Raw genomic sequence first — 10,423 nt, 5'->3', positions numbered from 1 at the left:
GGCAATGTTGACATATGTTTCCCATGCCAATAAAGCCATTGAATTGAATTGAGAGAGAGCATGGTAGTACTGATCTCCTCCCTCATGGATATATAATCACTCTAAGCTCTGGCTCAGTTTAATGAGTGCTGCCAATGAGCTAATACCAGACAACTATGAACTACACTATCCTAGTCACAGACCCACAGGCAACCACAGGACAAGGTGACAGGAGTGGAGAGGAAAACGAAGAGAGAGGAGTGAAAGACAAGGCCGGGACAAAGAAAGTGAGGGACAATACGAGGAGAGGTTAGAGTGATCAAATCCAGACATAACATCGGCCAGAGGGATGAGGGAAAATGAGTTAGGTCCCTACATGGCTAGGAGAAGGGCTCAGAGTGAAAGTGAAAAGTGACTGTGAGAATTCAGAGGTGACAATTGTGGACTGACAGAGAGGAGAGTAGAGGAGAGGAAATGAGAGGTTAAGGGCAAAGAGTGAAATATGGGATGAGAAGGAGGTAATAACAATGAATAAGTGTCCTCTGCATGCCTGTAAAACACATGGACGTACAGATTAGCCTTAAAGCTGCAGGATAATATGGCTTTCCTATGTTGCTTTGGTGGACAATAAGAAAATGTTGTTTTTTGATTAGTGGGTGCAGGGGTGACTAACCCAGAGATCTGATCTGGGTCTGCAAGCTTTAGTTCCAGCCCTGTTTTAACACACCTGATTGAGCTAATCAAGGTCTTTAGAATCACACCTGAGGGTGGTCATTTGATTGTGATCTCTGGGCTTCGTCAGTGGTTATTTGACTGTGATATATGCGTCAAAGATGTTGATTGTGACACTAATGTTAGTGGTTATTGGATTGTAACGTTTGTTCCAGTGTTTATTTTATTGCGACACTTTAGTAGGCTGTGTCATGATTGTGGGACGTTAGAGCCAAACAGCAGAGGGCGCTATAATCTTCCCTTTGCCTCATACCCACCACTGCTGGGCTACTGTGCCTCGAACTAGGTAATTGAATGGTACATGTATTACAATTGACCTAATCAGTGTAAAATATTGGAGAGGGTTTACTTTCCCATAAATTAGCCAACACATTACGGGTAGATTATTTTTGTTCTAAATCAAAACTTTAAGTTTGTAGCGTCCTCCATCTAAAAAAATGTAATTTCCAATCAAAAGACAGTAGAAAACGGAAGAGGGTACATTGACGAATATGCCTAGTTTATTTTTGTGTAAAATACAGGCAAGACAGACAGCTCGCCTTGAGGTTCAACAGGTGTGCGCCCTATTGACCGTGTTGTCCAGTCAGTGCTGGAAATCAACAAGGTTTCCGTTTTGGATAACACAATCTTTTTAAAAGTATAATTCCTAAAGATTGTCATACTTTAGGGAGTTTCCAAACTTACAGCCACATATCGTTTGATTTCAAGGAACTGTGACGTTGCCTAGAGATAGTCTATGACATCACAACCAGTCACCCAGTAGAGATCTCTCCGCAGTGTGGAAATAGTTGGTAGAGCACACGCAATCCAATCCACCTTTTTAGCTACCAGAGTTTCTTGTCCGCATCGCTTGGACCAATTGGATAGGATTTTTTATTCATTTTAACGGGCTCCGACAGAAGCGCAGTCAGTGAAGGACGTTTGAAAACTAACGGTCTGAATGATTGACTTCTGATTAGTTCAGGATTAAGTTCAAACCGGGAAAAGACACGGATAGAGGTTTTGTTTTACCAACGACATAAGATACATTTTAATCAGCACAGACAGCATGGCGAGAGAGGACGCTCGGAATAGGCATGACTTCACAAAAATCATCGGACTGTTCAGCGTGGTCACGTTGCTGACTTTTCAAGGTAAGAAGAACATATTTCAAAAACCACCATGGACATTCACCAGCAGCCTAAGCTAATTGTTATCTTCTACTTTTACCACGGTTCGTTTGGTTGCGTTACCTGCCGGGAGGTTTCAGTTACGATCCAATCAACGTTCAGGTGTACACTAGGTCTTGTCATGTTTTTTTACGATAACATTTTCCTTCTTACGGTTGTGAAATAAATTATTAATAAACAGTCTACTTGTCCCTAACTAATTTGACCAGACTATTTTTTGACCGTGACACTCCCTCGGTAACATGAGTTTCGGCGTAAAGTAGGCTACGCGGTGTTTTTGCTAAGGTGTGGTTCAGTTGGCAATCAAAGTATATTTTTCTTCCTGGTGCCAGCAGGTGCATCGTCACTTGTTCTTTTCCAAATACAACCCTAACGCTGTTGCGTGTCCTTGATCCTCTTTCCCCAGGACCACGCTTCTCCTTCAATTCCTTACGTCCCCCTGCGCCTTTTCTTTCCTCTGACACATCATCCTCGATTAGTTCTAGTTCACAACACATACATTGGGTTTGAAATAGCTTTTAATGTAAACAGTGCAGCAACAGGGTGTAGCCTAGTTGCCACCAAAGTCATAAAGTGATTGAGGCTGCAGAGTCGCATTTGATAGAGTCCTTGTGGCCTGTGTATTTTAAATAAACACCTGTGCCCAGATCCATATATAATACCCGAGGGATGTGGTATATGGCCAATATACCAAGGCTAAGGGCTGTTTTCACACGACGCAACGCGGAGTGCCTGGATACAGCCCTTATAAGATACCTAGACAGCCATCGCACGCAGCCTACACCACAAACCCCTAAGGTGGTTTATTGCTATTATAAACTGGTTACCAACCTAATTAGAGCAGTAAAAATACATGTTTGTCATACCCTTGGTATACAGCCACATACCACGGCTTTCAGCCAATCAGCATTCAGGGCTCAAACCACCCAGTTTATATTTACTTGGACCAACTGAGAATATTGAATATTGTTCTAATTCAAGACATTCAGTTACATAGTATTGTTTAAATATTCACCATATCATGTTAAAGGGAAAATCCACTCAAACTAAGTGTTTTTCATGTCAGCAGTCAGGTTTAAGGATATTGGACATAGTGTCACCAGCCACAAAACCATGATGATGCGTGTTGCATCATATGATGTATTTTGCATCTGCATGATGATATGGCCGGTGACACTGTGCTTCTTGAAAGTCCAATATTTTCACTACTTTTTTTCACTACCCCTGACATGCAAAACATTTTGGGACTGCATCAACAGTGGACTAATGGAAGAAAAAAAAGCTAAATTAGAGTTTGAGTTGATTTTGGTCTGACATGGCTGCCATAAAATGTTGTAGTGTCATGTAAATGCATCATAATACTCATAATACATTCAGTTTAATAGTCTTAAAAAAATATATTCCCCATGTAATGTCAGTGGGGAGCGAACATGGCTAATAATGCAAACACCGCACACTGCTGTTCATGTTCCCAGGTGATTAAAAAATAGGCTATATTAGGCTATGTTTAACTTTTCAACTGTGCCATCTTTTGGCGTCACACTTTCGTATAAAGATCAAAAGATGTTGGTAATGTATTTGCTGTATTCGGAAGGTACATTTATTCAGGTGTGGTAGGCTTCGAGCTCAGGTGTGTAGATTCTCTCCCTATACTTGCAGAGTGATCAGGCAAGTTAGCCCAAACAAATGTACATCTCTATATTCATTTATTTGTCGTGGGAATTTAATCCAGACCTCTATATTTTTTATTTTCCCATGGACAAAAAAGTCAACACTGTCTAAGGAAACTTTAGTGCCACAGAAAGAGAGGGTAGTGGCCTAGCCGAGGCCTACTGTACTGCCTGCTGTAGTTGGTTTCATTTTAGTTTTTTAATTGAACCTTTATTTAACTATGCAAGTCACTTAAGAACAAATTCTTAATTTACAATGGCGGCCTACCCCGGCCAAACCCTAACCCGTACGACGCTGGTCCATTTGTGTGCCGCCCTATTGGATGAAAAACCCGTACGACGCTGGTCCATTTGTGTGCCGCCCTATTGGATGAAAAACTCGTACGACGCTGGTCCATTTGTGTGCCGCCCTATTGGATGAAAAACCCGTACGACGCTGGTCCATTTGTGCGCCGCACTATGAGACTCCCAATCACGGCCGGTTGTGATACAGCCTGGGATCGACCCAGGGTCTGTAGTGATGCGGTGCCTTAGACCGCTGCGTCACTCGGGAGCATTGTTGTTCATAACACAATAATAATAATATCATCCAGCCCAGAAATGTGTCTTATTTTCTGATTTATTTATGGTGTGGACCTTTTTCAGCCCAAATCCATTTTTACAGAACATCTAGTGCAATTAAGGGGAAGGAAAACGGTGGCAAACAAAACAAAAGGTTCATATTTACCAGGGAAAATGCTTGTTTAACCAGTTCAAGTGTACACAGCTCCCTCTTCACTTTATTGATTTTACAGAAAGAGCCTCTTACGCGACAATGTTCGGGCCTTGTTTGTGTGTTTTTTGTTGTTGTGGGAGAATGGTTGTTGGAAAATGTTTTCTGTTCTCTGCTAAGCCAAGAAAATCTTGTTTTTAAGGATATGACCATACAGAGTTTCAATAGCTTAGTAGAGGAAGGTAGGCTTAGTTCAGTTCTCATCCATTTCAATTTAATATAGTCTCATAACCCAGCTTACAATGTAATAACAGGGAGTTAAATTTGTTTTTAATTAAGGTAGGCTTCTATAGTATGAAAACAATCAATAAAAGACATGTAGTAGAGAATGGATGGGATTCCACTTTGAGCCCCAAAACGACACTGTAATACCCCCTAACGAGGTGCAGGTCCTATGTGGGTCAGGAGGGCTTGAACCCCGTTGCCATGGTGTTTTATATTGAAATAGGGCTATGGGGTCAGCTGTGACTGGTTACGTGGTCTTTACGGCTGAGTAAACAGCGTTGGTGTGCGTGCGAAAGCGACTGGTGGGCTTGCAGGGTCAGGGGAGAGAGCAGGCTACAGTCGCACGCTTTTGGAAGAAGAGAGAAATGTGACATTAGGCCAAATTGACTTTGCAGTGACCAGCAGTGAAGACACTTGAGATCCTCCTGATGGGTCTCTTCAGCCATTTGGGAACAGGTGGCTTCTTTAGAATGATGCAGAGACAGTTCAGGCTGAGGATTGTGTTTCAGTCAGTCCATTGGTTGGTAGGTCAGTTGGTTTATAGGACTGAATGAACAACTGATTGTCCCACCATCACTTGAGCTCCCTCCCTCCCCCGCCTGCCAGACCCAGTACATACAGGGGCCCTTGTTCTCTTGTCGTTCATGTTCCTGTGTGAGTGATGTTAGTTATTGGTTTATTCAAACACACTCCCTCCTCTCCCCCTCGCTCTGTCCTCAAGGCCACGCTGTTTATGGGTGTCTGAGAGGGGGAGGAGGAGAGAAAGATGTGATATTCCACGGATAAAATCATGTGAAATGTTTTTTTTAGAGGAATGGGAGAATATAATTGAAACATTATCTAAATCAATGTTTCTTCCCAGACAAACACAGCAAAAACAACGCTGCAGAAATAGACTAGTCTTATTTCAAATTGGAAAAGCAACCTTTTTTTGAATGTGTGAACTGAATGTCTGTATGCTCCAGGTGTTATGTTAATGAGGTGTCCTTGCCCCTCTGCTATAGAGCTGCAAATACCATGGGGATTGGGAGAAGGTCAGGTGTGTTCATTAGCCTTGCTTTGACTGCTTTTAGTATGGATTCATCACTGGCCCTGTCACTCACTCACTCACTCACTCACTCACTCACTCACTCACTCACTGCAGGGCCTGTTTAGCGTAGATCAATAGTTGCCCTCATCACCAGTAAACCTCAGTTGATTCAGACATAAATGTGTGTTTTTAGTTTACAGCCCAATGGGGTCGTGAATGTAATACTAAGTGTGCGTGCGTGGACGGTGCCCAACACCTGTGGCCCTGACTCTGCTGCCTCCATGGAATTCTAATTCAATCCTCATTTTATGGCAGTTTATAACAGTTCATCAATAGAATGAAAATACCTACTACAGTAAGTCAAGCCATAGAGCTTATAGATTTGTGTCTATAATCAATGCATGTGGAGAGTTATTTTCTCTGTCAACATTTTCTTTAAATCGAAGGCCAGACTAGCTTGTTGTTGATTTAATAAACATCATTAGACAATATGGATAATTCTATAGAGTTTGTATGCGTGTGAGAGTGCAAGTTTGTGAGAGAGAGCGATCAGCAACAGTTCTTGCCACTGAATTGTACGTTTTGCTATTGGATTGGGATGCAGGAGCAATAATTGTCGACACACCGCTAGCTAGTGATAAATGAGGGCGTGTAATACGAGGCTATGCTGTGTAGGGCTGACCCCATTTAGTCAACTGGACGATGGTTTGGTTTTTCAGACAAGCAGTGGCAAATATGTTAAATGTACCTGTCTGATTCACGGCTGTCTCAGTGGACTAATCTATTGCGGAGGCTGCGGGGTGACACTGGTGTGCCATCCAGTAGTACAGTTACTGTTCATTCCCATTTCTAATCTACAATGTTTGTTTGTTTGTTAGGGTAATTACTGTTAATGTATTATTACTACTACAGTCTTGTCATTGGAGGACTGGACACATTGTAGAGTGTACAACCTAGGCTACACTTGAGAGTTTTGGTTTATTTCATTCCATTTACGAGTTATCAATTTATTCAGTGTCTTTTGTGTGGAGCTCCCTGTCAATCTTGAGTAAGGACACCCACCTGATTGTACATAGAAGTAGGCCTAGGCTCCCTGGCCTGCATGCAAATGTAGTCTTATAAATGTCACCATTTTGGGATCTGATAGGCTACTATTTCTGTTTGTCTTAACTCACCATCACTGTGTAGCTTCTCAAAGTAATTAAGGTATTAGTTTTTCTGGATATTTTCTACCTGACATTGATTTTGAGATATGTAGACTTTATTATAAATGACATGAAACTGTTCCATGAAACTGTTTATATGGAAATCATAATTGGCACACAGATCAGTAGAAATGGTACGATAAGTTGACACTACAAATGGAAAAGGATGCCGACCACTGGTGTCGCCTATTACCGGAAACTTTAGGAGCCTAATGGCAGAATCTGCGAAGAGCAGTAGGCAGTAATTTGTCTTAATTTTTTATTGTAGTGCTTAACGCATCAGCTCAGTAGCCTACATATACAGTGCCTTCAGAAAGTATTCAGACCCATTGATCTTTTCCACATTTTGTTACGTTACAGCCTTATTCTAAAATGTATTAAATCGTTTACACACAATACCCCATAATGACAAAGCAAAAGCAGGTTTTATACATTTTTGCAAATGTATAAAATAAACTGAAATATCACATTTACATAAGTATTCAGACTCTTTACTCAGTACTTTGTTGAAGCACCGTTTGCAGCGATTACAGCCTCGAGTCTTCTTGGATACGACATTACAAGCTTGGCACACCTGTATTTGGAGAGTTTCTCCCATTATTCTCTGCAGATCCTCTCAAGCTCTATCAGGTTGGATGGGGAGAGTAGCTGCATAGCTATTTTTGGGTCTCTCCAGAGATGTTAGATCAGGTTCAAGTCCGGTCTCTGGCTGGGCCATTCAAGGACATTCAGAGACTTGTCCTGAAGCTACACCTGCACACCTGGCTGTGTGCTTAGGGTCATTGTCCTGTTGAAGGTGAACCTTTGCCCCAGTCTGAGGTCCTGATCGCTCTGGAGCAGGTTTTCATCAAGGATCTCTGAGTACTTTGCTCAATTCATCTTTCCCTCGACCCTGACTCGTCTCCCAGTCCCTGCCCACGATGAGGTCTTACAGAGATCCCCACTGGGAGTGTTTGTGTTTGCCTGGCAGTGCTGCCAGATTGGAGGCCTTCCATCCAATCAAAGGGAGAAGAATTAGAACCCCCTCCCCCTTTTTAAGGAATGCCAAATGCCACTAAGATGAATGGGAGTGGAAGGGTTTACAAAAACATAGCTCTGCTGAGGTCGTTGGGGTCAGGTTGGAGTAAAAGTAAAGATACCTTTTAACAGAAAATGACAAGTGAGTCACCCAGTAAAATCCTACTTTAGTAAGTCTAAAATTATTTGGTTTTAACTATCTAAAGTAAAAAATCATTTCAAATTCCTTATTTATGCCAGATCAGAGACCGAAGGATCACCAGGGATGTTGTCTTGATAAGTGTGTGATTTAGACCATTTTCCTGCTCTGCTAAGCATTCAAAATGTAACATACTTTTGGGTGTCAGGGAAAATGTATGGAGTAAATATTATATTTACTCCATATATTTTCTTAAGGAATGTAGGGAAGTAAAAGTAGTCAAAAATATAAAGTACAGATACCCCAAAAACCGACTTAAGAAAAAATACTTTAAAGTACCACTTAAGTACTTTATACCACTGGACCCCATCCACCAACCAAAGCACTAGGACTATGCTGCTGGTTAAGGGGGCTGAGAGGGGGTGGGGGGTAGTAGGGCCTAGAGGGGTGGGTGCAGTTGGAATGAAGGGGGCAGCGTTAGTGGGGGATGACATCATACTTTTAAATTCCTCACAGTGGCAACTTGGCACAGGGATAAGGGGATTTGGAGGAGAGGGATAGGGGGGCAGGATGTGCTCATTTGTAATTTAGCATCATCCCTCTGACACTTTAACAGTGACACCCAGCTATCACTGATGGAGGTGGGCCAATTATCCCTAACCTTTCTCTCTTCTTAACATCTTTCTCCTCACACACTTCTCGTCTTTCCCTCTCTCACCTTCCTCCTTCTCCATCTGTACAATCCTCTGTCTTGACACTCAGCAGATGTGTATGGCACTTGAGGTCTTGACATTGTCCAAGCTACACACATGGACAGACACGTGTTTCTGTTGTCATTAGCAGTCACCTTAATGTGTCCAGATGTAGAGCGTGGTTTGTGTTATTGATCAGGTTCCATATGTTTTCTTGAACAGAAGTAGGTCTCGCGCTGACGGCTCTCGGTCTGTGAGTCCAACTCAGTTTGACAGTTACCACCACTTTTGCTCTCCCGTTCTCTCTCTCTTCTTCATAGTGTGTTGTATGTTATCTGTGATGTCACAACCTCTCACTTCTACACCCCCAGTTGCCTTTTTCTCTGCCTCTCCGTACAGCTCACTTTGAGAAGGTCATGTCAAAATCACACTTACCAGCCTGTCTTGACAGACAGAGACGGGGCTGGGGGAGGATATTTACTTAGCTGTGACAGGACCATGTTTACGGTGACACTCCCAAGACCCAACCACATGATCACATTCTACTCTGGGCTGTTGATGGTGAAGAATTTCATGTCCCAGTTATCGCTCCTTCTTCCCAAGGTGTGCACTTGTTCCCTTCCCTGATTGGAAATGACTGGTATAAGAAATATGGTGTAAACTCCCATTACCCCATGCCTCCACCAATCCAGCGCTTTTAGATTGGTGGGAAGTAGTTATTCAGAGCAGGAGAGAGGACACACCATATTACTGGGCTACAGGCAGGGAAGACCTTTAGGCAGTGAAGTGGGAGTTTATTTAGTATGGGACATTTTATCAGAGATAAGAGTGGAGCTGGAACAGAACCTTCAGTTATGTTTAAATGGTTCAAGACAAAACCGATATTACAGTGTGTTGTCTTCTATTTCCCCATGTTCTTCTGAATCTCAGAAACATTAAAGGGAAGATGGCCGTCGGCAGACTGCATTTCTGATTAGTCACAACACACTGATGCCCACAGCTATTAACCTTACCAGCTCTGTTTGGCTTGTTCTGTGTGTATCCCAAATGGCTCCATATATAGTGTACTCATTTTAACCAGAGCCCTATGGGTCCTAGTCAAGTGTGCATGATATAGGGAATAATGTGCCATTTGAGATGTCAATTACAGTGTAGTTATGCAACTGCCAGTCAAAGCAAACCTCATGATGACCTTTTGCAGCTCGAATTTCTACAAAAGACGAGCCTATCTGAATGATCACCATTGAGATTCATTGCAGCCACCAGGACTGGTAGAAAGCAGAATAGGAGGAGACTGGAGTGACAGGTTGGCCTTTTCCTCTCACTGGGTTTTGTCAACAGGGTTTGTCACCAAAGTGTTTGTTTACTACAGAGAGTCTTGGCACTTAATCTAAATAGAATTATGTGTTGAATGAGCCCCCCCCCCCACACACACACACTACAGCTGATCCCATCCTTCTTACACTGCCACAGTGGGGTCTCTGACTCCTATTCCTCTATCCTTCTGCTCTCTGCCAGCCCTCTAACTAATGAATCCAATTTACCTCCTGTAGCTCTATCCCACCCTCTGTCTTTCTGCTTTACTTTCTCCATGTCTCACTCTCCCTCCATGCCTGCTACTTATCTTCTGTCCTCCTACTCCATGTCTCACTCTCCCTCCATACCTGCTACTTATATTCCGTCCTCCTACTCCATGTCTCTCCCTCTCTCCCTGTCTCTGTCTCTCTCCCTGTCTCCCTCCCTCCGTCTCTCTCTGTCCCTCCCTCCCACCGTCTCTCTCTATCTCTCTCTGT

General features: G+C 42.8%; 1 protein-coding gene across 2 annotated transcripts in view; it reads left to right on the top strand.

The window, feature by feature from the left end:
- The first annotated feature begins 1,471 nt into the window (after nt 1-1,471).
- Nucleotides 1,472-10,423, top strand: part of si:ch73-22o12.1 (nectin-2) — a 72,818-nt gene continuing 63,866 nt past the window's right edge. The window contains exon 1 of one of the 2 annotated variants that reach the window (XM_020497902.2): nt 1,472-1,844. In XM_020497902.2, coding sequence (XP_020353491.1) covers nt 1,760-1,844 — 85 coding nt within the window. In that variant the 5' untranslated portion in view covers nt 1,472-1,759. The remainder of the gene's footprint in view (nt 1,845-10,423) is intronic. The other variant, XM_020497903.2, reaches the window with a different exon arrangement.

The sequence above is a fragment of the Oncorhynchus kisutch genome, linkage group LG13 (assembly GCF_002021735.2).
Source record: "Oncorhynchus kisutch isolate 150728-3 linkage group LG13, Okis_V2, whole genome shotgun sequence".
NCBI classification, from domain to species: domain Eukaryota; kingdom Metazoa; phylum Chordata; class Actinopteri; order Salmoniformes; family Salmonidae; genus Oncorhynchus; species Oncorhynchus kisutch.
This window is presented reverse-complemented; position numbering and strand designations above follow the sequence as displayed.